This window comes from Miniopterus natalensis, chromosome 10, assembly GCF_054644295.1.
Source record: "Miniopterus natalensis isolate mMinNat1 chromosome 10, mMinNat1.hap1, whole genome shotgun sequence".
Taxonomy (NCBI): Eukaryota; Metazoa; Chordata; class Mammalia; order Chiroptera; family Miniopteridae; genus Miniopterus; species Miniopterus natalensis.
Genome location: NC_142090.1, coordinates 54,871,966 through 54,895,626, shown reverse-complemented (window position 1 = coordinate 54,895,626; position 23,661 = coordinate 54,871,966). Strand labels below are relative to the sequence as shown.

General features: G+C 40.1%; 1 protein-coding gene across 2 annotated transcripts in view; it reads right to left on the bottom strand.

Moving 5' to 3' along the window:
* Nucleotides 1–21,589, bottom strand: part of GRM3 (glutamate metabotropic receptor 3) — an 88,728-nt gene extending 67,139 nt beyond the window's left edge. For both annotated transcript variants that reach the window (XM_087821406.1, XM_016218918.2), the window contains exons 1-2: nt 20,982–21,589; nt 373–1,228 (exon numbers count right to left, since the gene is read on the bottom strand). In XM_087821406.1, the coding sequence (XP_087677532.1) occupies nt 373–1,228; nt 20,982–21,449 (1,324 nt within the window). In that variant the 5' untranslated portion in view covers nt 21,450–21,589. The remainder of the gene's footprint in view (nt 1–372; nt 1,229–20,981) is intronic.
* Nucleotides 21,590–23,661: the final 2,072 nt, after the last annotated feature.

The following is a 23,661-nucleotide window of genomic DNA, read 5'->3' as shown; positions in this document are numbered from 1 at the left end:
AAGGCTTGGAAGCTCATGTTCCTTAGAGACTTGTCAGTTCTGCTAAAGAAGATTAAACGGCCTGATCACGGGCGTCACATTTTACAGCGAGCAGCAGGAAACAGAGCAAGTGCAGCACAGCGCGCGCTCCGCAGCCTCCGCGGCCAGCCCGCCGGGGGCTTCCAATCTCACCTGGGGCGCCGGCCAAGGCAGTCACGGAAAAAGAAATAAGAACATCAAAGAGCCGTCACATCGCATCTTGGGATATTTGTGGAAGGGTCTGAACCCCTTTTGTGGCTCGGAAACAATTTCGGGGGCGAGGCAGAGGCACCTGATTGCCGCCGGGTACCACCCGTTGGCGCCGCGGCCGGTGACGAAGGGCTCCCCGCTTACCTGTGAAGTTGATTTTCAGCAAGTAATCCTTGTACAGCTTCTTGCCGTCCAGGACCTTCATGGCGTCGCAGAGCTTGGTGGTGTTGGGGCAGAGCGTGCGCTGCATCTTGTGCAGGGCGTGCGCCATGGCGTACACGGCGTTCACCACGAACATGATCTTGGATTCCTGCTCGTAGTTGCTGCTGTCCAGGGCCAGGTGCTTGTCGCAGGCGCGCCGGTGGTTGCGCTTGTTCAGGAGGCTGCACTGGAACTTCTGCTCCCAGAAGTCGCGGAACCAGGGGTTGCGGTGGTTGCTGTAGGGGCTGAGGCTCTGGAAGTAGCGGTCGAACTCGCGGACGCGCCGCGAGGCCAGCTCCAGGGTGATGGCGCCGTAGGCCACGCGCTCGCTGCCCTTGACGATGCTCTCCTGCGCGCCCCAGCCGTCGCTGGCCACCCAGGTGAACGAGGCGTTGGCGCGGCTGGCGGCGGCGATCAGCTCGCGCGAGTCGTCGCCGCGCATGAACAGCACCACGACGCGCGCGTTGGGCTTCTGCAGCAGCTCGCGGATCACGCCGTCGTAGGACTTGCGGATGTTGGAGCGCCCCACCTTCTCCGCCGTGGCGATGCAGATGTTGCGCACGCGGGCTTCCTGCTCGAAGGCCTCTATGCCCGTCTCCCCGTAGTCGCCCTCGGAGGCCACCGTGGACACGTAGGTCCAGTTGAAGAAACGCAGGATCTCGGCCATGGCTTTGGCCTGGTAGAAGTCCGGGGGTACCGTCCTGGCGAAGTAATCGTAGCGCGATTTGTCGCTGAGTTTGGCGCTGGTCGACGCGTAGCTGATCTGGGGGATCTGGAAGAGCCTGAGCAGGTTTGCCACCTGGGGAGGGAGAAAGGGGAAGGACTTGCTCATAAACCGTGACTAACGCCGGACCTTTCACCCAGGCCCCTTTGCACCTCTACATGGCTACACCTTTCTTGAAGCTTTGCCGGACGCGTTTCTGCATGCTGTAGTTTGGACGTTAGGGAGCAGGTTCCCAGCAGGTAGTTTCTGATCTGGACATGGCAGAGAAATGAGAGGGGCACCCCCCTCCCCACCCCCACGACTTTATGCAGGACCCTGGACTAGGATCGATCCTGTTCAGGCGTCCGTGTCGTTGCTTGACGCGTGTGGGGTTCTCTGAGAACTCAGTCAAACAATGAGCGACAGTGAATTGGCCAGATTCGGTTTTTAGACAGTTTGGCTGTCGTGGTGTAGAGAAAGGCTGGATGTTGTCGAATTCTCACTTCCCCCTCTTCTGCTAAAAACGGCAGTTTCTGAAAGAGCTTAATTTGGGAACTGTATGCCACATGGACAGTTCAAATTAGACTTATGATCTAGGTTAAGCCCCAAAACATCACTTCTGTTTGCCACCCCAAATTTTAGGCATATACTTTTCTAAACTTCTGAAAAACTTGACCAATATTTTTTTTTTTGCTTTCATTTTCTTTTAAAAAATTTATTTCTACTTGGACTATGTGAAAGGAAAGCATACACATGTTATTCTTATAGTATTTTAGGTTTTGAAGCAAATAAGAAAGTATTGAGGACCTTACCTAGTCAAGAAAGAACCATCTACTTCAAAATGTTTGAAACTTATTCTGAAGAATTTAAATATTTTATCATTCACCTATCAATAATATTTCACTATTTTATTTATTATAGAATAAAAGAGGAAAATGAGACAAGCTTAACAAGGAGCATTTTATGCATAGAGTATTTGCATAAATATGTATTTAAAATAATCAGAAACCGCATTAAGTATTCCTATATATTCTATAGAGTACTTTGAAATTTTCCTTCTGGAAATTGTGGTTTCAGGCTTACATTTGACATGTAGGAAGCACAGCTTGAAATAGGCAGCTGTTAGCAAAGAGCACAAGTAACATGAAACAACTGACATCCGAGTCCTGATTAATCATCACTTCACCTGGCAAAGGAAACCAACAGCCAAGTTCACACACAGCAACACAGCATGTTCTTGGAGACCTGGCCTCTTGTAAAACCAGTACTACTTTCCAGAGAGCCCAGAGCTATCAAAAATGTTTTCTATATATTTTCAAATCCTGGTGCCTCTTACTTTACAAATAGAACAGCTAGAAAATCTGGTACTTAGCATGCAGTATAATGCAAATTTAAGAACCAAATCTTCCTTACATTTTGCATTTGGTAAAGACTTTTTAAAAAATGTTTTAGCAGATGAATGACATTTGGGGAATAGAAGTCAGTGGATGGGTGGGTGGATGAAGGCTATTATACCATTTATTTCTTCTTTGCTTGGGACCAGGAGACCCTGGCCCATAGTGATTCATTTGGACACAGGAACATTGCTGGTTTACTCGGCCTGATTGAGATGGCACTGAGCCAGTACCGTCCAGACTTCTGTACTGAGCACCTGGCTTCCTTTGGGTTTATGCACTCCTGTGGCAGACTGGTAATAAGAGGCCGTGCATAGGCTTGGCTTAATTATGGAGTTTCTGGTTAGCACTGGAGAGGCCATCTCATCTTGATGCTACAGTGTCTCATCTTCAAATTATATTCATCAGGACCTGACCCTTCAGGGAGGCAGAGAATGAAAGGACCTGAAAAATCCCCAGAGACATTGTCTGGCGACTAGGAACCACAGTGAAAGAACCCTAATCTGCTGAAAACTCTTCTTCCAAGGGGAATAAACAATAAGAAATGGATTAAGAAAATAGCTCTTGTCTTTTGGCTGATAGGATCCTGTGGCTTCATGTCTAGCTCTCCAGGATACCTGAAAACAATTTACTAGCAAGGCAGATGGTACAAGAGAATGAACTTGGTGTGCAATAATGGCAATATGGCAAAGATTCTCTATACTGGGAAGGGGCACAAGGAGCTGTAGCATTTTGGGGAAGGTGGTGGGTTAGCATAAAACTGCAGTTGTTGCCATCCTTTTAAAGATAGTTTATCTCTCTGTACCTTTCTCTCTTTCTGTGTGTGTGTGTGTGGGTGTGTGGGTGTGTGTGTGAGAGAGAGAGAGAGTTTAATGTGGAGACTACAACCTACTGTGGGAAAAGGAGGCATGTTCACTGAGCTGAAACATGAGAATGGAACACTGATAAGGAAGTAAGCATGATTTTAATTGTATCACCTCTATTGAATCACAGAGCAAAGTGTTGAACTGCTTTTATCATGGTGAGCTGTTCCTTTTAAAATTAGTTTCCTGGAATTATAAGAGTAAAAATGCTAAATGTAAAAAGTAATCACCACAGAAGTCAGCAGATTATAAATCTCCCTTCCTTCCCCTCCCTCACCCATCCTAACCTGATTTCCAGAGAAGAATAAAGTTTATGGTTTGGTTTATACATTTTAAAAGTGCATTTATTCTGTTGTAAAACCAATTACCAGTGTGTGTATGCTCCTTTGATAATCACAATGGCCTTTAATGAAAAATTAGAAAGTGGGGGGGCCCTAGCCGTTTTTGCTCGGTGGTTAGAGCATTGGCCTGCAGACTGAAGGGTTCTGGGTTCAATTGCGGCCAAAGTCATGTACCTCAGTTGCAGGCTCATCCTGGGCCCCAGTTAGGGTCTATGTGGGAGGCAACCAATTGATGTGTCTCTCTCACATTGATATTTTTTTTGTTTTTTTTTTCTCTCTCTCTCCCTTCCACTCTTTCTGAAAAGCAACGGGAAAATGTTCTCAGGTAAGGATAAAAAAAAAAAAAGTGGGGGAAAAATCAAGATTTAGAGCAGGTCTTTTCACTTTAACTATCTTGACTATCCTCTCTCATAACTTCCTGTCTACCTTCTCCTGTGTGACTATGAATCTGAAGTTTGAAGCACAGAAAGGACCCAGGTAGGAAGAAGAGGAGAGAGGCTCCAAAGCAATGTTGTATACACAAGGAATTGCCTAACTGCTATGAACAGGAACTTTCTTTTTAACATAAAACTTAAAACTAGAGTTAGGGGACATCCAGATACTTGTCAGCTGGATGTTTTCTGTCTCATTGGTCCAAAAACTGGGCATCTGAAATATTCCTGACTTGCTTTATTGGCCATATGGTTTCTCTGAGAAAGCATGGAGAAATAGGGGAACTCCTACACTTGGACAGCATTTTTAAAATAAGAACCATTTTAGAATGGGGAAGTAATGTGAAATTTTGGAAGAAAGTTACCCAATTAGATTATTAGTAGGAGTGGAGAAAGAAAAAACATGGTCTAGTTATATATGCTTTAGAAAAATATGCTTTAAATGTAGAGATACACTTCTTATGGATAGAAACTCTAAAAAGGCATATAGCTTAAGAGAGATAGAAAGAGTTAAAAAATAATTCAGATAATACAGGGTAGTCTCAACAAGACAGAGAAGAGAATATCTTTAAAGAACCCACTGGGTTGCAAGGGTGAATTGGGGAATTTGAGTGTTAAAAATAGTGACAAGGGATAGGTGCTGTTGGTGTGTTTGGTCCTTGGGCATCCCCATGGACAACATAAAAGATCAGCATGAACCTGTGAGAGTCAGGAATACTGAAGCACAGAATGTGAAAATGGAGCAAAGTGGTTTTCCTTGTTGCAATTGTTTATTATGTTTCAGGGAAGATGTGGCAAAAAGAGAGAACCACTGGGTGGGGAAGTTGGTGAGTTCCAGGTGAGTAAAAGAAAGACACTGCCTGTCCCTCTTGCTTCCTCACTCTCCTTAATAAGAATGTTTCCTAACCTGGAAGTAATACAACAATATGAAAAAGCTATCTCACATCAAAGTAGGAGAAGAGAGCAAAAGAAAGCTCGTAATCACAGTAATTGAGCTCTCCTCCAGTTCAGAGTTCTGAAAGAACTCACAGATTAAATTATGTAATCACTATCAGTAACCTTTGAGAAATCAATAAGTGGAGGACTTTCAGAGGGTGCAAAGGGTGGAGTAAGGAACTGTAAAACAAGAATAAATATAAATTAATAAACATTCTATATTTTGGTAACTTTCTAGATGAGAGTTACTTAGAAATGAACAAGGCAACTACCAAGAATTAGCACAGATTCACTAAAAGTCAGTCCCACTAGAATATTTTCAACATTAGTTGAACCATTTAGGGAAGAGTTGTAGCCACGGAAGACCAGGACTTCAAGGTGTTGATGACATCATTCGGACTCTTATGGAAAAGGAAAAGTGACAGAAATTAGATGACAAAGTTAAATAGACTGCAAGAGAACAGCTTGGAAGAAAGTCTATATGAGGTGATAAAGTAGGATTAAATTTATATCAATCACTTCGGAAAAAACTATAAATAAGCCACAAGATCTTTACATTTTAGAGCTGGGAGGAGCCATGAAGATAATATAAGCCTTTTGCTTTATAGGTGAGGAAATTGAAGCTCACGTGGTGAAGTGACTTTCTAAAATTTACATTTACATAGCCAATAAGTGGAAAAGCCCAGTCTCTTGATTTTTCCAAAGAACGTGTCTTCCTCTCTGACAATAAGGTGATATTGTAGAGGAAGAGATGTACATTTCTGAGTTTAAGTTAAAATTAAACAAGTGAAGAAAGGATTTAAAAAACTAGCAGAAAATGAGGGTACAGGTGCAAAGTTGAATGTTGCAGAAATCCAAGGGGGGCTAAAGTCAAAGGGGGATTATTAAGTGGTTTGCTTGCTTTAGATTCCAACTTAAATTCAACTGTTGTAGATATATTATCTCCTTTTTAAAAATTTATGTTTTCTACTGATTTTAGAGAGAGAGAAGGAAGAGGGATAGAGAGAATCATTGATGAAAGGGAAACATCGATTGGCCGCCCCATGCACGCCCCCTATTGGGAATCAAGCCCCAAACCTGGCATGTGTCCTGACTGAGAATCAAACTGGTGACCTCCTGGTTCATGGGTAGTTGATCAACCACTGAACCACACCAGCCATGTGATACAATATCTCCTTTAACCCCATTACAATCTTATCCCATTTTAGATTGAGGGACTGAGGCACAGAGCACCTAGAAATCTTGCTCAAGAGCCCATAGGTGGTAAAGACAGGGTTTGATCCCAGGCATTTTGATACTACGCTCAACTTCCCCCACTGACTAACTCAATCCATTCTGTGATCCCAGCTCCTAGCCTCGGCCATGTGAGATTCCCCTCTCTACAATGTAGTGATATATTTGAAGTGATAACATGCTTATCCTTCTTTATTTCTGAAGACATGAATGCCTTGATTTGAGGACCATTAGCAATCATTCTTTCTTATTAAATACGTACTTTTTCACGTGTCAGTCTATGCTTTGTAGTGGCTCCATTGACTTTTGTTTACTGACTGACTGTCTACAAAGGTAACGAGAGTCGTCTAAGAATTCAGGGGAAATTTTGACTGGAAGGTTGAAAGCTCCAAGCTATACATATCACAATCAGGTTTGGCTTTATGATTTATGTGAGAAGCTCAATGACCTATGGCAGAGCTTGTTATTTCCTAGGGCCCGAGAGACTGCATGCAAGTTTAGCAGAAGCCCTTTCCACATGTAACCTGTGCTAGAGTTTTATATTCAATGTTCAGATGCCTTGGGATTTATCATTTCTAGATGGTTTGAATTTATACAGGACTAGGTATTACAATGTTTTCATTATAACCTATTGTGTCACAGATGTATTAACCTTTTTTTTTTGGCTTAAGGACACTGGTCTTGGTTAGGTAACTCTTAGGTTTTTCCAGCAAATATTATGATCTAAAATTAGTAGTTTTGTCTTTTCCCCAGTTTTGTAGTTGTATGTTGGAGTTATTTAGGATGGCCTTCACCTGCAATAGTTGTGCAATACACTAATGTCACTTATATATTGTTGGTCGTCTGCCACCATTTTCCCCTCCAAATGAACTCAAGTCTATGTAGTTTCTTCAGTTTGCTGTGTTCTCAAATCTACATGCCTTTGCACATGTTGATCCTTCTGCTTAGAATGACCGCTACCACCTGTCTCCTTAGCTAACTCATTCAAGGGCCCCTTTTCTGGGAAACCTTTCTTGATATGTCACTTCAGGCTGAATTGTGTGCCCATTCTCTGAACCCTTTCACTCCATATAGTTCCCTCATGATGCTAATCAAAGTATATGGTGATTTCTAAGTTATTCTCTGATTCCTCTACTGGAACAAAAACACTTAAAGACAAGGAATGTGTTTTCTTAATCTCTGTTTCCTTAATGTCTTTCAGGGTATAGAGGTGCTACATAATGTTTGTTAAATGAATGAGTTGGTACATAGATCGATAGTTTCCTGCTCATCCATGTAACCTTTCCTAATTACAAGGATAGGTTTCTGTGGGGGGGAAAAATAGCTAACCACCAGCAAGCAATGTAAAGCTACTCTTAAACACTACTGATAAACAATTTTCTGTGCTATGTGTATTTCTTATTAATTATAGTCAATTTTCACCAAAATAAGATGACACATAAGACAAAGAATTGGCCTGGAACTTTGGAAATCTGACACCAACTTTTTCATACCATTAAAATCAACTTCTCTAAATTGTCTCTGTTTAACTATCTAGGAGTATACAAAAGGAAGTCAATATTATATTAACTGGATATGACCATCAAACCAATTCCCTTTAGGCTAGAAAACTGCCTTTTTGTTCTAAGGAAAACAAACTAAGGGCCTTATTCATGAAGCCTTAATTCTTAAATCACATAAACCTAAAGGAGTCATGTAAACTTACACCTAAGTCAAGCTTCACCAAATGAGCTGATAATAAGATCAGCTGGTAAGATAAGGCTTTTCTGGAGCAAATACATTATGTATAAGACACATTAGCAGCCAAACAGTCAGAGCTCATATCAGTTGCTCACTTATTCTTCTTCTTTGGCTATGTCTAAAACTTTGTCTTTACCATAATCAATAGCTGATTGTGGAGCGATGCTACTGTAGGCATCCAAACCATCCTTACTCGCTGTTGAGAATTTTGGGTGACAGACAAATGTATTTGGGAGTTTTACTTTTCCTTACATTTTTAAGAAGTCATAGGGACTAGAATTTCAGGTGTTACGCTTCATTTCAATGATGCTGTGATCATGGGAGCAAAAGAGTATATGAACTATGGGAAAGAGCTCCGGTAGTCTAGTATTATTTCTTCCCTGAAGAAAGGTACTATGGATTGGAAATTTCTGAGTCATCTCTAAGCATCACGGCACTGTGGTCACTCTTCCTACTCAGGACATCTGTGATGTTCCCATTTCAAACATGAGCTTTGTGCCTTCTGTGGTGACACAATGCCAATTGTTGTTGTTTTTCCAACAGAAGACAAAAAGAAGCATGAAAGTTTAAAGTCCAGTAGAAATAATTTTCCCACTGTAGTGATTGTCTAGCATGAGGATTCTTTTCAGAACTTTCATTGCCATAGACTTCTGAGGCTGTGCTAATGCTTACGGGGAGTCACTGTTTTTTGTGTGGATCTATGCTTACCTACAAAAATTCCAGATGGTAAAGAGACATCAATTGCTTACTTTCCAAAAGTGCTTTCCACAAAGCTAACCTACATACAATTGAAAAATAACCCATTGCTGTTCTGCTGTCCTGGGAATCAGGAAACTCAGTGATCCCCTCCATGGGTTTGCCTTTACATTCTGTGCTGTTCCCATATCTCTCTGGGGCTGATTTCTAAGAATAAGCTTCACCCTTCAGTTGTTTTATCACATATGCAATGCTGAATGTTTTGTTTCATTTCTTTTAATTAAATGCTTATATATAATCCTGGAAGAGAACCACTGAGTGCTGCACTTTGAGTCATTTGCTACCTGATAACCCAGGGTATTGCATAAAGCAAGTTCTAAAAGTTGTGATGGAAAAAGTCCACACTGAACCCCCCCTCCCCCATTCAGATCGATTGAGTTGCACTATTAGCTACACAACATCCCAGATTGGCTTGGATTTAAATGGGAACTGGAGGTGGTATATAGTTGAGAAACTGCCTGAAGAATTCAAGCTGTTCACATCACATGAGTTATCTGCCTATAAAGGATGCCAATCTTATTGTTATTGTGAAAAAGATTAGTCATTTTTTTGGACCACACTACCTGCAGCATATCTGGGAATGTTTGCATGAAAGGAATTTACTGGAGCCCGTGCCTGAAGACCAGAGATTAATCTCGATTTAGGAAATCATACAATGGCATGTAGTAAATGCCAATTTGCTCAGTATTATCTGCAAAAGTCACTGATTCTTACATGCCATGGGACCCCGAATACTCCAGTGAAAGGTTCATGTTGCCATTTCCATTGAACAGCATGACTCAGTCTGGATGATTTTGCCTGGACATTCCATACAGTGGACTCCTTAATCATGGCAGAAACTTTCAAGAATGGCTTGAAGAGATTTCTACCCCAATCTCTCCTGAAATCATTTCAGTTAACACCTGTGGTTTGGAGCCCAGATAGTTTTGTGTGTTTTTTTTAAATTTGTGACTAAGGGCTTTATGCATAGCAAGGTTACCCATTTTGTCATTCTCATGGATCATTGCTGAGGCTGAAATGATATGCAGACCACATAGGAATCCTTGAGTCATATTTTTTCAGGAGACTACATTATAAGATATGTCAGCTTTTTCATTTGACAAGTGTCTGTCTTGTTCCCTTACTAGCAAGGCACTATCTGAGGAATAACTTTGTTTCCACCCAGACTTAGCAGGTATTTTCAAAAGGAACAAGGAGGCATTTTGCCCACTAAACCAGTCTGCATCTGCTTTTTCATTCTTTTTTACTCCATGAATTAATTTTCAAGAGAAACCATGGAACTGAATTGGTCTGGATTCCAGTTCCTAACAACGGGACCAGAGTGCATGCATGTTTGCCAGCAACACCTGCAAAAGCATGACTCCCAGGGTGACCTGACACCAACAGACTGTGTAGAACCATGTCCTTTAGTGCCCTGGATGTTGATTTCTGACAGTGTCTCTTGAGGATTTAACAGAGCCACGAGTTGAACTAATCCATATTTTTCTGTGGCTTTTGAAGTCACTTGTATCACAATAACATGACAAATAAAGCCTTATCAACAAAAAAGAGCATTCCTGTTCTTGTTGGCTGTTAACCAAAGGCCAAAAGCTCTTGGGTATGCCTGAGGGAAGCTGAGGGCTATAGGCTAATTTAAAAAAAAGATTATTATTTACTTCTGAGGTTTTGTGGCAATAATTAGAGTAGAGGGTTATATATACCATATTATTTGTAGCAAATAGAACTGTGTTATTTCTGGTTTTCCTGTTAACTGTTCATTAGTTCAACAGAGTTGTCCTACACAAAAGCAAATATTATAGTGGTTGAGTGCACAGGATTGAAATCCAACAGGCCAACACTGAAATCCCAGCTCCTTCTCTCACTGCCTGTATGAACTTAGGGAAGTTATTTTAATTTCTTAAGCTTCGGTTTCTTCATCTGTAAAAAGGGAATACTAGTAGTCTCTGGCTTATGAAATTATAAATAAGGATTAAATGATAACACATGTGAGGCACTTAACTCACTGGCCAGCACATAGTAATATTCAAAAATTGATAAAGTGGTAGAGATGATTAATGTTTAATCCGGCTGTCATTCATTCAGCAAACATGGATCGACACCAATTATACAAGCCACTATTCTAAAGTTGAGATTTTACTTAGATGAATAATGTGCCCCACTATCTTCCAGAAAGTAATAGTCTGGTAGGAGACAAAGAAACATAATGAGGATAAGATTTTGAGATATATGTATACATTCTTCTACAAAAACGCAAGTGAAAGAGCAACTAATTACACTCAGGCAAGTCATGGCGGGCTCCCATGTAGAGGTAACATCTAGGCTTGATCTTGAAGACTAAGTGAAAGTTTGCCAGGCAGAGAAAGGGGAAAGAAAGCTTTTAGGCAGAAGGAAGAATGCAAAGACAGAGATGGGAAAAAGCACATTTGCTTTTGTAGTATCAGATAGTTTAGTATTATCTGAGTACCTAGTGCCTTGTAGGGACTAGTAGAGTAAGGATGAATAGAGGAGCTGTGACTAGACTGCTAAGTATTTTATGTTATGCTAAAGATTTTGAATTTTATTCTTTAAGAGGTAAAATGACATTAAAAATTTTAATTAAGGCAATGACATGACCAAAGTTATGTTTTAAAAAGACTCCAGTGGATGACATCCAACTTGAAAAGAAAGGGTTAGGGAAGGGTAATCAGATGGACAAAATACTCACTCTGACTTAGGCTGTGAGTCCTTGAAGGTCAGGGGTCATGTAATCTGAATAACAGTGAATACATTAATAATAGAAAGGTCAAGATTGGAGGTTTAAAGAAAAATTTGAGTCCACTTAAAACCATTTATTTGATTGATAGTAATTACTCAGTACTTAATTTGTTCTCCTGTTTGTGTCACTACAGTTACCTTGAATCCTTGAAAAAAATCAAGTCATAAATAATATTGGTTGGTGGAGACTGTAGAAAAGCTAAAAGGCTTTTAAATTTCTAGAAGTAGCTCAGAAAAGATAACACAAAGACTTTCTTTAATGTAGAAATAAAAACTGAGCCTGTTAATTAGGCATTGTTAACAGTTGAAATTCACTGGACTGCCCCAATCTACAATTTCTGTTGCATTTCTTTAAATCTTGTATAAATGATGTTACTTAAAGCTATGATGTAAACCTAGGTAATATGTGCTCAATGCATATATGTAGCTTTTATTTTGATGAAAAGTTACTTTTTATATAAAAACTCTAAACAAATTGCAGATTATGTGTTCAATCACATCTGTTTTCCATATTGGAAGAACTTAATTGCCTGATTTACATTCTATGAGGCCACATTGTGAACCTAATGGCAGCTACCCAAATTGGAAGCCCTGTGCCTGGGGGGAACCAACCAGTCCCTGGGATGCATGCCTGCACTTTTAACCCTACTAAGTGATGGCAAATGTCTCAAGATGGTTTGCCATTCAGACCACTTGGCAAAGAAATCTAGTCTATATTTAGAATATAATTTTTGAAGGTGTTGCTTTTATTGTATTCTCCCCTCTGGCAAGAATCAGGACTTTGTCACTAGTAACAGAGGGATTTTCATAATTTACCAGATGGTGATGTCAAAAAAGTGCTACCACAATTTAGTGTTCAAAGTCCCACTGATATACCACCTGGAGTATCAACGTTCACTTAGAGTTTAGCTGCAGGTGTTTTTGGAACACTATTTATTTTTTATTTTTTTGTAATCCTCACCCGAGGATATTTTTTTCCATTGATTTTTAGAGAGGATGGAAGGGAGGGAGGAAGAGAAGGTGAGAGAGAAAGAGAGAGAGAGAGAAACATGGATGTGAGAGAGACACATCGATTGGCTGCCTCCTGCACATACCCCAACCAGGGCCAGGGTTCGAACCTACAACCCAGGTACTTGCCCTTGACCAGGAATCGAACCTGTGATCCTTCAGTGCTTGGACCGACACTCTAACCACTGAACAACACCGGCCAGGGCTAGAACACTATTCTTAAATTTCCCAAGTCAAATAATTGGGAAACTGTTCTGTAAATTTTCAACTGCAGTTTTCATAGACCAGTAAAAGCACTTCTACTACACTAAATCAATGGACTTTGTTATTAACTGCTAAGCATTGGCTCTTTCCATATTGAAATACTGAGCCTTGTACATATTGATCCATTAAAAAGGCATATATTTAATGGTAATTTGGAAAGAGAACTTTGTGTTGTTAAAGCAAAATCATATCTTAGGTTTAACTAAAAGTGTCGGGAGTCCTATTTCAATTAGCTTGCTGATTTAATCTACAATCATAGTCCAAGACACTTGTTGATATTTCAGGAACGTCCGAATACCTTGCTTTTCATCCCATGACCTGCGATCGTAGACAGGTGGCCCCAATAGAAGCTGATTCTCAGCCCAGGGTCATACTATTGTCCTGTGGACAGTGGTCCTAATGGTAACATCTTGTTTTTCACAAGACTAGTTTCCCAATAACAGAAGGGGAATCAATAAATGACAAAGGGGAATCAATCCCATGACAGAAGCGGAATCAATAAATTGACAAAGGGAAGCAAAAAATAGTGCGCCTTAGATAAATACCTCTGGTGAAAAATTTCTATAATGAAAAGTCAATAAATGCATTTTTAAATTGCTGTTGCTATTGCCTCTGCCCCTGTGATGAAGTCCCTGATAAGCATTGCCCTTTTTGGAGGAGGGGAAGCAGGTGCCATGGAGGGAGGTTTCAAACTGATCAGCTTTGTGAGAACGCCTTAGAAGGAAAAGTCTGGGAAGGAAACAAATGAAAAGATTCTGTCATAACTTTGGAGTCAGGTTTTTCTGCAGCTTAGATTATGTGTGGAGGTGATCAGGATAGCAGTGTGGGAAGCAAGCTCTCGGGATTTTAATGCTGATTTCACTACTTGGTACTTAACCTGATGAGCCTCAGTCCCTCTTTGAAGTGTTCCACTTGGACAGGAGATGTTAAAAGTTTTTTTAAAAAAAAGCTAACAGATAATATTTAGTAAAATCTAAAATGTTGAATGCTCATTAAAGAATACTATTTTTAATGCTTTTCATGTATTTTCTCACTTAATTTCCACAATAACCCAGTAAGGGAGGTACTACTAATATTTTCATCTTAGACATGAGAAGAATGAAGGGTTAAATATATCCTAGTAAGATCACTGAGCTGAAATTTTTTAAGACAGTCATGCTAAAAATGAAGAGTTGTAATGTATCTGTGCTATGATTGTTATATTTGCAATATTAAACTCAGTAAATGCAACTATCATTTTTACATTTCTAGTGACAGAGACACTAAAGATAGATTAGTAAGTGGATTTCTAATGCTGCCACTCTGCTTTCCTTAAGGACAGGATGATGCCTCCTTCCCGTCTGTGTTCATTACAAGCCCAGGATCTGGCACCCTCGGCACTCTGCCTGTTCTTTACATGGAGAGACTGCACAGAGCTCCATTAGAGGGTGGATGGAGCTCTGACCTTATCTGCAACGGTCCTGGGCGCCCAGTTGTATTGAGTCTTGGGTGGTCTTCTCTGAATCGTCAGTCTAAGGGCAAATGGAGTGGAAGCCTTAGAGGTGCTCTCAAATCGAGGCATCTTTTGTGGCATACGTGTAGGCAGTGGCGGTGGGGAAGAGCAGGGGACTTTTGTCCCACATGCCGGGGTGCTTTGCTACATCACCTGTCTTTTGAATCAAACTGAGCTTACCACTGTAGAAAATGGTGGTTTTATTTGTGAGCATCCAGGATGATCTAGAATAGGCAGATCATGGTTGTGATCTCCAATCCAAGATTTGTTTAGGGATTCTCAGCCTTCTGGACATGTTTTAGGTTATCATGTGTTAATTCAGTTCATTCAAAAAGCCTTTACTCTCAATGTGGAAAAGCATTATTTTAGGTGCCCTCAATACAAAGACAAAAAGATATCGTTCCTAAACTAAAGTAGCTTTTAGTTTGGTGGGAAAATAGATATGCAAGTGAACAATTACATTTAATAAGATAGTAATGGAGGTATGTGTTTATGTAGTGGGAGCTTGGGAAAGATTTCTCATAAGGGATAGGATTTGAGCTGTGAACTAAAGGAGAGAAGGATTTGGCAAGGCCTACAAACAGCTAAAGAACATCGCATTCCAGGTTGAAGGAACATTATGTTCTTTCTTTTATGAAAAAATATGTAGATACTATCCAGTAGACTATGAGAAAGTAACTTTCCAGTAAGACTTCCAAGGCAGGCTTTCTGTTTGTACAGATCTGAACCTCTTTTTCCTGTTCAACTCCATTCCTTTCTGTTCATTCTGTTTTTATCTCTGGTCTAGTACTTATGTTATCAATTGATAATCAGGTCCTATACTTGTACCTGTTTTATGTATGGATGTGATATATTTTCTAATTTGCTTATTCATGTCTCAGGGGCTCATAAAATGTCTGCTATTTAAAACTTACATTTGACATTCTCTCTGCCTCATGTTACCCGGACTCTACACAATAGTGTTCTTGCTGTACCTAAAATATACATGCTTAATAAATACTTATTTTATGATGAAAATGATTTTATGAGTGTCCTGGTTGTAATAAGGAAATAATTGAGAAGCTTGATTCACCAAGTTCACAAAAATACTACTATAATCAAGTGAAATGACAATTGACTAGAATTCTTCAAAGTGATCCTGATGGAAAAGTGCCTATTATTAATTTGCTTCATGCTTAAGATACTTCCTTTGCAATCACTTGTATCTTAATAGTAGAGTATTTTGCTTGAGCAACAAATAATTTTAAAATTAACAAATGCCCTTAAGTACCATATACAGATGATCCCCAAACTTACAATGGCTTGACTTATAATTTTTTGACTGTATAAGGGTGAAACAGTGATACACATTCAGTAGAAACTATACCTTAAATTTTGATCTTTTCCAGGGCTATCCATATGCAGTACTATGCTCTCTCATGATGTTGGACAGTGGGAGTGAGATGATGTTGCCCAACTGTAGGCTAATGTGTTCTGATCGTGTTTAAGGTAGGCTATGGTGTTTGGTAGGTTGGGTGTATTGAATGCATTTTCAACTTAATGATAGTTTATAAAGATGTAACCCCATTGTAAGTCAAGGATCATCAGTAGTTCAAATACTAATATGTTGCTTCAATTTCCTCAGTAATAGGCCTACTTTGTTTAACTCTAGTGACAGAGGAATTACTTCCTACACCCCCCTTCTTTCCAGACTATTCTATTTCATTTCTAATAACTCTTCTTATGTAGGTCCTAACTGTGCCTTGCTCTCAGCTTGCCAGTGGAAAAGGGGATAATTTTGTAATTTGGCAATGTATGGAAATATTTTTGGATGTCACAACTTGAGGTGTTGATGACATCCAGTGTAGTGAAAAGAGGTCAGTGATGCTGCTAAACATCCTACAATGCACAGGGCAGGTCCACACAACAAAGATTTATCTATCCCAGTAGTGCCAAGGTTGGGAAACTGCTCTATATTCAATTTATTTATCCACAAAAATATTAATTTTTCCATTCAGCAATCTAATACTTGGACACAGCTAACTATATTGAAGGCTTTGTACCTCCAAGTACTTCAACTATTTTTCTGATTTGCCAGTAATAAGACCAGTAATTCATGTATGACTCTTCCCAACAGCATTTGAATTTAAAGGAGGAATGAATAATTGAGGGAGGGCAATGACTAATGTAAATTGACTAGTGGTGGTCTACTTTCACACTGTGAAATTAGATAAAGGAGGAATAATAGAGAGGGGTCTTTATGTGTTGTTTTCTTCTATCTGGAAAAAAATCTGATACTGCAAGGGATTAGTTTAAGGACTTATTCTTCTCAGAGACATGATGGGAGCATTGCATGGCATGTCCAAATCTATGTCATGATAAACGGTGTTATAATGATCTTCTCCCAGGGCTAGAGATTTCCTGGAGTATTAATATTACTAAAAATTCAGTAAAAGTGTCTGATTATACCACAGATGGGAAGAGGTAGTAAGATCCTTTCAGGGCTCTCTTCTGCCCTTTCTGTGAACTCAGCTTTGAAATGCCATCTAACCCAAATCCCCATTTGTTGCTGAGGTCACTTTAACACTAAGGGGCACAGTTATAACTAGGTCAATTTATACCTGTCATGTTCCAGCTAAAATTTGCTCCAGCTAGGCAAGAAAGATTGACAATGATACACCCTCTGAAAAGAGTGAGGAACATTTTTATAACATTTCAAAGGACATTTTAGACTGGACATCTTAGGAGCTCTAACTACAGTCTATTTGAAAAAGTACAAACATAAACACTGCTGCAAAATAAGTATATCACATAGACAACTGCTCAGCTAAAGGCAACCAGCCTGACTCTCTTCTTGAATAAATACCATTTTCCCTGAACTGGGTGGACTGCAGGCTTATAGAGAAGAGAACAGTCTTAAAAATGCTTTGAAAAGAAACTTATTTACTGGGGGGGAGGGGGATAGACACTATGTATATTTGCTAATAAAGAAGGATTTTGATGGTAGCTTTCATTGATTACCAATTTGAGAAATCAATACTGTTGCTTTATAAAAGGGACCACCACAGAGTAGTAAGTCTTACTTAATAAGAGCATTAGGAAAATAATTATCCAGGTCTTCATCAGTGGTCATACAGCTTAACCCAGCAAAGCATTAAGAATTTCTCCTTTCATGTAATTTTGTTATCTGCAAACAAGGCCTATTGTGTGAACTCACACAGAGGGGCATATCTCCTCTACTGACTTCCAAGAGAAATCTCCTTTAGTGGGAAGATAATGAAAGGAGAGGAAGCTGGAGAGAACTCACCTCCTGAAGAAAATCTGCCCAAATGCGGTTGTGACCCAACCACAAAAGGGAAGATACACAAATGTTATCGTTTTCTGTATTTCTCTATCTCTCAACAGGCAGTTTTGGGACTGAAAATTCTGTGGACCTGGTTTGGGACTGGATGCTACAATTAGATGATAGTAATTTTTAAAATTGTGTGGTGGATCTCTACTAGCGTTTCACCCTCTCTTTTTCCCCTGCTCAGTTCAAATAAAGACACTTTCCAGTAAATATTCAGGAAGTTAAAAGTAGTTAAAAATGTATGGTAGTTTTGACTGATGTGCATGGATCTTTGAGACTACGAGCTACACACTGTCACTATAGTTACCAGACATATGATCAGAACCAGGCTAGGAGAAGGGGACAAGTGTGAGAGGTACCCCAAAAAATCCTTTCTGCTAGAATCTTTTCCTCATTAGTGTACAAGAGTGCCTTTAATTCACCATTAGAAATGTGTTGTTTTGGATTGCCACTGACTATTTTTTTTAGAATCCTTATTAAAAGGCAGATATATTTCCAACTGATAACATACTTGAATTATTGGCTATATAAAAGTTCCCTAAGACCTCTCATTCATGGTGCCTAGCTGAAAGCAAGGCTTTGTGGGAAAGTGTTCCTTGGAAGACAGCCGGAGGTCACTGTATGGACAAATTGCTTCACCTCCCAGCCTACCTTGGCTGGGACCAGTGTATGGCCTAATCAAGACTGAGCAGTCAGGACACCTGGGGGCCATGGAGGAGGGGGTGAAACCCTTTGCTTCCCTCCCTCTTCAGCACACCTTCCTACTCCTGTCAAGATCTCTGTCCTCATGCACATGGATACTTGCCACAACTCTCTGATCAACCTCCTTACATCCAACATCTCATTGACACTGTGGCCCTATTAGCCTTTCTCCAGTGCAACTTTCATTCTATCAGTCATCCTCAAAACTTTTCTGAATGTCATTTCCTATCTTTGAGCCACATGAACATATTCTGAATTATAGTCACTGTTATTTCATAGTAGCATTGTACCCACAGCCAGATTTTAAGTTACTTGATGTGAAGGCTATGCACTCTACTACTTTAGTGGTCTCTCTAATCCCTGCAACAGTGAGACCTTTATACAGGCTGACTTGCTGATGAAGTACTTGGAGGAGCAGCAAGGACTTCATGGGACTGCTGGGCCACTGGGAGGGCAGGCCACAGAACTGGTTTTAGATGTGGCTCTTCCATTGACTTTTCCTAAAATTCTAATGCCATTAATTGAATCTGTTGGTTTTTGGTGAGGCATTTCCCACAAATTCTCTTAATTTAGCCTTCAACAACTTTTTAAGATAGAAGCTATTTTCCATATTTTATAGGTAAGCTAGTACATGTTGGGGTTAGAATTCAAACCCGAGTCCTTCTGATGCCAAAGTCTACATTATTTTCAGTGGAGCATAATAGTTTTTGTTTCTTTATTTATATTGTGGAGACAAAAATCACATTAGCATTAGTGACTTTATGGTGATATGAACCACATAAATGGAATAATACACCAGGTCCTTTGATGATTAAGAAGTGACTTCTTCCCTTATGAACAGTACAGGATTTTAATAGCCTTGTTTTTCTCTAAAACAATCTGCTTCTTTTGAGGAATATATAGGTAATAGAGTAAAATTAGATTAAAAATATCTATTTGCCTGGCATAATTTATTAATTACTTTGGATAAATAGATATTTACACATCTGCTATAGAGTGCTATTTACTTCACTGGAAGAAACTAAGGTTAGAAAGACATGTACATAACCCTTTACTAGTGGTAATATTGGGTATAGTATAAATATTTATAAAATGATTGGCACGTGTCTGGTGAAATTTCTATGGAAGTATGACAGATGTATATTTTTAATTCTCTCTTCTCAAATAGCAAATTCCACCTCTCTGGATCCAAGTGTAGAAATTGTGGCAAAATTACCATGATATGCTTTGGAATGTGCAATATTTTCTATCTGTCTAATGAAGTCAAAGGGTGTTTATGAAAAATTAATTATCTTAATTACTCATAATATGAGGATGTGCTCTGAAGAAGGAAAGAAATTTTAAATAGCTCATTTAGAACAGCATGAAACTGTATATAGAATTTTAAATGCCATGAATCTGGGATATAGAAATAAGCCAATTTAAGTGGTTTGTGACATATGAAGACAGCATGAGTATAGTATGGCTTTCTCTAGTGCTTGGGGTTTTGATTATAGTAATTTGGTAAGAAACAAAGTATATGACTCCTAGAATTATGACCTTTCACTACTGGGACCAGAAAAATAATATTAAACTTCAAGTAACAGATAGAAATCATATGGGGTGGCTGAAAGAGGCCCGAAGTACAAAGGATCTACCTGAGTCCTAGTTCTGGTGCTGCCTACCATGGGGAGTTTTACGAAGTCAGTCCTGGGGCTTGGGGAAAGGATCAAGTTGAATTCTGCGGCCCTGTAAGTGAGCATTGCAAGAGTTTGAATAACATGTTCCTTCTTTCCCTAACAAAATTATGAGAGCCAGTTACCAGCTTTTTATCTAATTTAAGTTGAGAGCTGAATTGTTCCTCTTTTTTTTTTTTGTAGTAATTTTCTGGCTTCTGCATAAATTTTCAGGTTTATACCATGAGAAATTGTTTATAATTTATCTCTGAACAAAACGATGCTTTGGCATAAATTAGTGTGAAAAAATAGGGCTCGGTGATATTGAACCTTCTTGTGGTTGATTTGATCAATGACTTCAGTTCATTACTCCACCATACACGCACAGCCTTGTGATGTAACTGTGCTGTACTTGTCCTCTGGGCAGGACTTATTTCCGTACTCCTTGACCCTGGGCTGAGACCTGTGAGTTGCTTTGATAATGGGATGTTAGCAGATGTGATGCAAAAAGTAGCTTGTTAAGTTTGTGTGCACTTGACCTCTGCCATCATTCTGAGAAGGATATGCCTGGTCTAGCCCACTGAGTCCAGTTAGAAGATAAGGGACAACCTGGAGCAGAGTCACTGCTAGCTGAACTCAGCCTTGATCAGCATATTTCTGTTGATCTTTAGACTTCTAAGCTATAATAATAAATAATTTTAGTTTTAAGTCACTGAATTTTGGGATAGGTTGTTATGCTGCAGTAGCTAACTGATATATTTCTAAATAAATTTCAATGCTGGAGACTGTTCTGCCTGCAAACTTATATTATTGAATACCCATAGATATGAACAATTATACTGTCAATATCATCAATTGATCACGATATTAGGATAGCTTTTTTTTGTTTGTTTCCCAGTGACATAAAATGAAAGAGACACAGGATTTTAGCAGTAGCCCTGGGCAGTCTTACCTGTATGGAAACACTGCTGTAAGAGCCACCAATGACCCCTGCAATGAGCAGTGGGCTATTTTCTTGAATGGCAGGGGATCCATCAGGACACATATGCTCAGCTTCATCCACTTTAGTCAAAGATGCCCTGACAAATTCCAGTGATTGCTCTAATGCATAGGTATCCCTTGAGCACGTATCCAAAATGTGAACACCCAACTTCACTCCTGGTAGCAAGTAATTGTCTTTGTTGATTTCATCAATAGCAAACAACATGGCTTCCAGGCGTTGAATCCCTCGGTCTTCATTGATTCGCCCACATTCTTCAGTTCCAGTGCCTTTTTCATTAATAGGAAATAGGCCCCCTAAAACAAGGTCGCCTTCTATTTTAATCTCCCTCCTTATAAAGTTATGGTCCCCTAAAGAGAGTAAAAATCCCTTTGAAAACAAAGCTAAGGTAAGAACTTGGAGTCTTGTCAACATCTTCATGAATCCCGTTTCTGTACCTCTCGGAGATATCAGTGGATGGAGCCAATATTGCCCGCTAGACTTCCTCTCTCATTTCCAAACCGGATCTTTGGCCTTTCCTTCATATAAAGGAAGAACAGACTAGCAGAGCCTGTCACCAAATTCCTAGAGAGATAAAAATTATATGAACAAGAATGGTAAAGAAGGCAACAGTGATTACATTGATGGTCCCCATTCAAACCTTTGAGGGGATAATGCCTCAGAGCACCATTTACTAACCACACACTGCACCAGACACTCTCCCACAGCATCCTCAAGCAGTCCTTACCACCCACTGTGATGTCGATCTTAGTGGTCCCAGCTCCCAGAAATGAACACTAAGGACTAAAGAGGTAAAATATTATAACAAAGTATACTTAGAATGGAGATAGTGCTCAGACTGGTTTTCCTAATGCCAGCTTTGGTACTCTCTCTCCTGAGTTATTTACTTAGCTATTGGAGGCTAACAACTTGGCATGAGTCTTATCCCCTCTCCTTCAGCTACATTTATAACCAGCCCCCTTTTACTCATCCTTCCCTTTCCATTTGGAAGCAAAACAAAACACTGTTGTAACTGTCACCATTTCTGAATTCCTACCATCACACCCCTGTCCTCCCTTTATAGGTGACTTCTTCTAAAGAATTATCTGCAACATTGTCCCCACTTCCTCTTATCCTAGATGCTCGCAACTCACTGTAATCAAGATTCTTTCTTCACTGCTCTAACAAATGGCTTTGGGAAAAGCTACTACTGATCTACTAGTTTCTAAATTCCATATACCCATTGTAGTCCTCATGTCACTTGACTTTAATTGAAATCTTGACTATTTTCTACCTGTTGCAAACTTCTGGGTTTCTGTTCTCATGCTTCATTTCTGATGCCAACTCAAATCCCATTGTTGATCACCCCCACCCCGGCCCCGTTCCTGAGCTACTTCCTCCAGGGTTCATAGTTTCAACCACCACTTGAATGACTCCTAGGTTAACTGCCTGCTAAACAGCTCTACCCACACACCCCTCTGACACGTCCAGGCCTATAAGTCATAACTCTCGCTTATCTCTGTGAATGGGTCTTGTCTGTATCCAGGCTCTCAAGCCAGAAACCTGCATGCTAGAGCTCTTCTCATTTCACCCTCTCCTATTTTCTTTCAATTAGCCACTAAGTTCTGCAGAGTCTACCTGCTTAACTCCTCTCAGAGCCACCTAGCCTTTTCTATCCCCACTCTGCCAGGCTCTTATTATCTCTAACAAGACCAAAGCAGTAGATTCCCAGAGAGCTGCTACCAACTTCCAAAGCACCTTTTTGTAATTTACCAAAAGACAACCTTCCTCAATTACAAAACTTTAAAATTTATTATTGTTTAACCTGTACAATATAGATGATGGGGATAGTGTGACTGCTGGAAGCTGCCTCCTCCAGCCAGAGTTAGGCAATTCCTGACAGGCCCTCACGTTTCGAAGAGTGCAGAGAGCACTAGTGCTGGGATTTGCACAGTAGATTGTAGCTTAAGACAGTTCCATAAATTGAGCTCCTTTATACAACATAGGTTAGAAAACATGCACCTTTTAGGAATCAGGCAAAGTCTTGCTGTGAGGATCATGTTTTTGACAGTAGGCTAAGGTCTTCCCAGGGATCTTTCCAAAACGCTGGTATGGAGCAGCCCCACTGCATGCACAGAAACCAATGGATCTACTGTTGTACTGCTTGTCACTCAGCTTTCTAGCACAAGAGCAAACTCTGGGCAGCACACTCACTCTGCTTGCCCACCCTTCTTCCTCCTAGGTGAGGTAAGCTCATATAACACTCAGAGTTAGGTGAGAGAAGTGATGACAGGGATTTCTGGAGCATTCTCCCGATGGGGTATAGTTGTTTGACCCTGTAGCAGTCTGCTCCCCTGCTTTAGTGCATCATTGTGGATTGGTGGCGTGTCATGAAGGAGGGACCTCTCCTGGCTGTTCCTCTACTCAACCAGGATGCCTGAAAGTCATACCATCTGTGTGTTCTCAGATAAGTTAGCAAATGTGAACACTTTGAATGGTGTCCCATTGAAGGAAATGCTCTAATGCATAATCTTAATTGCTGCTCAGAGAGGCCCATCTCCTATCAATCTATATCTACTTCCCTTTGCCTCTAGGTTGGAGAATGGACTTCTTCACACGCCATGATCTTGTTCCTGACTATCTCTCAAGTCTC